At 37.5% G+C, this 5763-nt stretch overlaps 2 protein-coding genes across 2 annotated transcripts in view; one reads left to right on the forward strand and one right to left on the reverse strand.

Annotated features, from left to right (window-relative positions):
* Window positions 1–1726, reverse strand: part of slc35b4 (solute carrier family 35 member B4) — a 6214-nt gene extending 4488 nt beyond the window's left edge. Inside the window, exon 1 of the mRNA XM_037683006.1 lies at window positions 1443–1726. Coding sequence (XP_037538934.1) covers window positions 1443–1519 — 77 coding nt within the window. The 5' untranslated portion in view covers window positions 1520–1726. The remainder of the gene's footprint in view (window positions 1–1442) is intronic.
* A 1488-nt stretch (window positions 1727–3214) lies between these two features.
* golt1bb (golgi transport 1Bb) lies at window positions 3215–4475 on the forward strand. Its single transcript, XM_037683726.1, has 5 exons — window positions 3215–3239; window positions 3543–3634; window positions 3712–3890; window positions 3977–4058; window positions 4316–4475. The coding sequence occupies exons 1-5, from the start codon at window positions 3215–3217 to the stop codon at window positions 4352–4354; spliced, it is 417 nt and encodes a 138-aa protein (XP_037539654.1). The 3' UTR covers window positions 4355–4475.
* The last annotated feature ends 1288 nt before the right edge of the window (window positions 4476–5763 follow it).

The raw sequence follows: 5763 nt of genomic DNA on the forward strand, positions 1-5763 counted from the left end.
TGAAAGACAAAAAACACAAGAAGGTATGAAACCATTCAGATTTTACGAGAGGTATATTTGGATGAACCAGGGGTGTCCAAAGTGAGGCTCGAGGGCCATTTGCGGCCCTTGGAGTGATTTTGTGAGGCCCACATCTGCAATTAAACAACGGTATAATTTAGACCCGCAAGCTTAAGAGGTTGATGGAGACCTTCTTTATATTTAATGGTGATACTTTTTAAAAGATCATTTTTAGGTTTAACAGCAAAACAGACGGAAATAATCTTGTCAAAATTTGCAAAATTCAGTACAATGCAAATATTTAGCTATAATTTATCCCTTATCCTAACATAAACCTTCACTGACTTCTACCGAAAAGTAGAATTTTAGATAATACTTCATAAAAAGGCTAAATATAATAAGTGTTTAAAATAAATTCAGTTGATAACCAATGGGGAGAAATTGGACGTTTTTAAAGAATATAAAGTGGTATCATCAACATACAAGTTGATCAACTTCATCTGTGTCTCTTCAGACCTATGAATATGTTTAAGCGACTGCCAGCTGGACGGGTTTTCAGAACTTCATTGACCATTTTGGGCCGGTGATTGAAGTGGCACCCCCTTTTCTTAAAGAAGAAACTCATTTAGGCCTTTGCCTCTGAAAATAAATAAAAATGAACTTTCCAAGCATAAGAAAACAAATAATAAACCCCAAAGAATCTAATAAATTAAATTAAAACAAAAACAAATAAAACAACGTTAATGTTTATGAAGCTTCTTCTAGATCTACAAGAATTTAAGCCAAACTTTTAACCTGTCCCCAAAAGTTCAAGTTGTTGAGTTTAAAAATGAGGGGGGGAATCAGGCTTTTTAAAGTTTTTAATTTTCTTTTATTCTAAACTTTCTGGCCCGTGAGTCCTTTCATGAGCACCATCTGGACTCTGAATACTTTAATGCCATGACTGCCATTGGTGTTAATAAAAGTAGCCAGACAAATAGACACAGGCTCTATTTTCAGGGCTGTGTAGGTAAACAAACACACATGGCACATGGCAGCCAGTTACACAGGTTAGACTCAAGTCTTTGCAAAGAGTCGCTTTAAACGAGATGTGGGAAAACTCCAGTTTATGCTTCTGAACTAAATAAATCCATTAAAGTTGTGTCTTACATCAATGGTCCTTTAAATCCATCAGATTGGCTGAAGTGACTAAGATCTAGAAGATGTCACTTTTTATTATTATTTCTGGTCTTTAGTAAACAAAGCAGCTCTTCCTTAAAACCTAAATGAATCCCAGCCACTGTGCATTTTTTATCATTTGGTTATTGGCACCACATTTGTAATTAACTCACTCCTGACAACAAGCTCGTGCAGCCGAACATCTCCGTGTAGGAGCGCGTTAAAGCACAACGAGCTGTGTATTTTGCACGAGTCCACACCGACAGCCGAACTTTGTCACCGACCTCACAAGCAGCTCCAGAAACACCACATTACTGCAGCAGCCGGCAAAAACCAGCAGGACGGCCACCACAGTCGCCATGATGGTTTACAGCCGAACACACTCCCTACTTCTCCAGGCGAGGAACCGAGAGGCGCATACTTAAACAGAAACCGGTTTATGTTTTAGAGGAAGTCGATCTTTCGGTCAGTTGAACACGTCTGACTCTTTGCTCTTCCTGTTCAACGAGCTCATGGTAGTTGTAGTCCATTTAAAACAGGGCGTTAATGTAGGCTTGACGCGTCATTGTGAGGCCCAACATTATTATTGTTATTACAGAAACTAATTTTTAGAGCGTACAGAAATTTAACTTTAGAGCAATCACCGCAAAAAACGGAGAATTGATACGTTAACGGCGCAATAAATGCGCATTTATGAAGCACGTGAACGTGCACGTCAGTACGTATGCAGATATTGAAAAAGCGAAGTGCAGTTACTCTGTCCATATTTCTCTGTCCCAGAAACTAAACACGAGTTGTTTTGGTTTATAAACTGTATGTAACCAAAGTTAAGCATATAGAGATGATTTATGAAGGATGAAATGTATAAAATGTAATGTTTTGTTTAAAAAATTGTTTTTTTGATTAAATTTATATTAAAGGGAACACAAACTTGCAAAAATGCACATAAGAATAAACAAATACATAAAATAAGAATACACACATGGAAATCAACAAGCGTAATGTATTTTTACAAGATTCATTCAACCTTTATTTATACATATTAATCCCATTGAACCTCAGGGACTCATTTACAAGAGAGACCTGAATTTAACAAAGAGTGACGATAACAGCAGAAAACAAAGACAAAAATAGACAGTCAAAGGATGCGTACAAGTTGAGATTAATTTTTTTTAACAAATGAAAATAAAATGGTGATTAAAAGAAAATGTAACAAACACACACACACACACACACAGCTAGATTGTTAGTGTAGAAAACTAAAAACAGGAACATGTCTGCGTTATTTTTTTCCAGGAACTTAACAGATGTTTGAAGCCACTTAGAGAGGTGAAGGTCAAGAGCTTCAGATCTTTTTGTAAGATATTCCAGGAAACAGGAGCAGAGTAGGAGAAGGCCCTTTTACCTAGTTCAGTCCTCACTGAGGGAACACTGCAGGTAATAATGTCCTGAGAGCGCACGCTGTAGCTGCACTCGCAGAGACATGTAGGAGGAGATGTATGAAGGCAACAGACCAAGAAGTGATTTAAAGATGAAAATGTACCAGTGAGAGTCTGCGTGAAGTTATGTTAAAGATGTAAACATTCCTTTATGGTTTTTAGACTAAACATGTTTATATTCATTTTTATAAGGTAGTGTAATTTTAGTTTCAAATATATTTGTGTAAAAGCTATAGTACAAAAATGTACTGATGTTTCTACAGTTCATTTTTGTAGTACTGTATATCAAAAAAGTAATTTTAATGTGCCAAAACTTGCCCCATTTTTTAAATGACAGACTTTAGAGCATATTTTTGTTAATACAGTTTGAAATCGTAATGAAAAGAAAGATCACTACGTAAAAATATCTGTAAACCCACAAAGATTGAACTCCGCTTCCTTAAATAGACGATCTTTGGCGGCCTGCGTGGCTACAAGTGACGTAACGCGCTTTGCCTCCGCCGGTGCCACTGCTGTCGTCGTAGCATCATTTAACTCAGCCCATCTTCTTTGATGATTGTAACTTTGAGCGTTTACGACCTTCGTGTGTGTTGGTATATTATCCAGGAGCGGTCAAAATGATTTCTCTCACGGATTCGCAAAGTAAGAGCCGTTTCCGTTTTACCGCTGCTCCCGTTTTCAAGTGTCTAACCGCGTTCAGCTAAATGTATGAGGCTAACAGCTCAAAGACGATTGGCTGAGAGCAAAGTGACGTCACTATGGAGTTATCGTTTTTTCAATTCAGTGCCTTAAAATAAAGTTTCCTGCTAGTTTTCCACCAGTATTTTAAACTCACTCTCTAGCAGTTTTTTTCTGTTCACAGGTTTCAGCTTGTTATTCTGTTTCTAACATCAGGTTAAAGGAACAGGACTAACTAATGCTTCTTTTGTTTCTTAAATCCTGCAGAAATCGGGATGGGGTTGACAGGGTTTGGTGTATTTTTCCTCTTCTTTGGGATGATGCTATTTTTTGATAAAGCTCTGCTCGCCATAGGAAATGTAAGTTGACCCAGCAGTCAGTTGTGTCAGAGTTTCAGTGAAAAGTTGAACTTGAGATGTTTGATCTCCTCATGCAGATTCTGTTTGTGTCTGGCCTGTCCTTCGTCATCGGCCTGGAGCGCACCTTCAGGTTCTTCTTCCAGAGGCACAAGGCAAAAGCCACCGGCTTTTTCCTGGGAGGAGTCTTCGTGGTTCTGATCGGCTGGCCGATTGTTGGCGTTGTTCTGGAGATCTACGGTTTCTTTCTTTTATTCAGGTCAGTTCTGCCTGACGAAGTATGCCTCGTTTTGACTTGCACCGTGGATTCCTGCGTCTTAAATTATTCCTATTGTCTGTTTACAGGGGGTTCTTCCCTGTGGCGGTCGGGTTCATCAGAAGAGTACCTGTGCTTGGATCATTGCTCAGCTTACCGGGGATCAGTACTGTAAGTCTTGTGTGAAACGGCACCACAGATTGAAAAATATGAACATAAACATAAACATAAAACCCTCCCAAAACAAGAGGAAGTGATGGTCGAACATTTTTTGTTGTAACTCACTTTCAGCTACAACCAGTTTAACAATCATCAATTTTTAGCTCAGGATCCATAAAAGTGACATTATCCCCTCGCCTTATGCCTGTTTGGTAATAATGAAATGGTCATATTTCTTAATAACTACTTTTTTCTTTCTTGTCTTTCAGCTGGTGGATAAAATTGGTGAGAGCAACGCCATGGTATAACACAAAGCTGCTAACACAACGGGAAAGTTACACTATTTCTCACGGTTTCTAACTGTGATTTTTATATTTTGATAATTTCCACTCCAAAACAGTGAATTTAAACATTTATTTTCTACAGAAAAGATGCAGATGTTTGTGATCTGCATCTAAAAAACAGATGGTTTTATTTAATTTAAGAAGTATTCCTTTGTGATGATTGTGGGATGAAGATTTGGGACCACTGGAGCCATGAACATGTAACAGAATCCACTTCTCCTGACTTTGTGCCTGGGAACATTTCTATGTTCTTCAATAGTTAGATATTTTGAACTTTGAAATTAACAAGACTGAGCTAAACTTTACAGAAAATCTGAACTGTTGTAAAACAATATTGCAGACATTTATACTGTAACTTTTATTGTAACTTTTGTAAGTGCATACTTGCAATAAAGTGTCTTTTTATAAACCAGGTTTGTATTTTTCTGCTACAGAGACCAGTTTTATTCCAAATCTAACATCTCACTAACTTGTTGGTATTTATTCACACAAATGTTCTCAATATTTAAACTGAGTTTAATCAAAATGTGAAAGTAGTTTTGCAGAATGAAAATGGTCTCTGTTACAAAGCCATGCTGATGTAATGAAGCAGAATAGGTGTGTTTTATACTAGAACATTGTGAAAAAGTTCAACCTGTTTTTGTCGTTTCAGAAAGTGAAACTCAAAAAAATATTACAGGTACACAGATTCATTAAACACTGAGTGAAATATTCCAAGCTTTTGTTTCTTGTAATTTTGATAAATATGTCTTATGAATAATGAAAAAACAAAACTCAGTGAAAAATGAGAATCTTCCTCAGCCAGATGTTGGTACCTTTGTCAGTGTGGGCAGGAGTCGAGTCCTGCTGGAAAATAAAACCAGCATCTCCATGAAGCTCATCAGCAGAAAGAAGCACGAAGTCTCTAAAATGTTCTGCTAGATGCTGCGAGGACTGGACTTCAGAAAACACAGTGGACCAGAACCAGCAGAGGACATGGACCCAAACCAGCACTGACTGTGGAAACTTCACTCTGGACTTCAACAACATGGATTCTGGACCTCTCCTCTGGGACCTTGATTTATAAATGACATGAAACTTTAATTTAACCTGAAAAGTGGACGTTGGACCACTGAGAGACAGTCCAGTTCTTTGTCTCCTCAGCAGGTAAGACACTTCTGATGTTTCTGTGGTTCAGGAGTGGCTGGACTTGAGGAATAAGACATTTGTAGCTCATGTCCAGGAGATGATCAGCTGATCAGGCTGTGACACCAGGTTTCAAATGAAATTAAAAAAAAAAAAAGTTGTTTTTTTCATTGTTTAAAAGACAATCATCATCAAAAAGAAAGAAAGGTTTGAAATATTTCACTGTGTAATGAATTATATGTGTATAT

This window comes from Nematolebias whitei, chromosome 10, assembly GCF_014905685.2.
Source record: "Nematolebias whitei isolate Nwh7 chromosome 10, NemWhi1, whole genome shotgun sequence".
Taxonomy (NCBI): domain Eukaryota; kingdom Metazoa; phylum Chordata; class Actinopteri; order Cyprinodontiformes; family Rivulidae; genus Nematolebias; species Nematolebias whitei.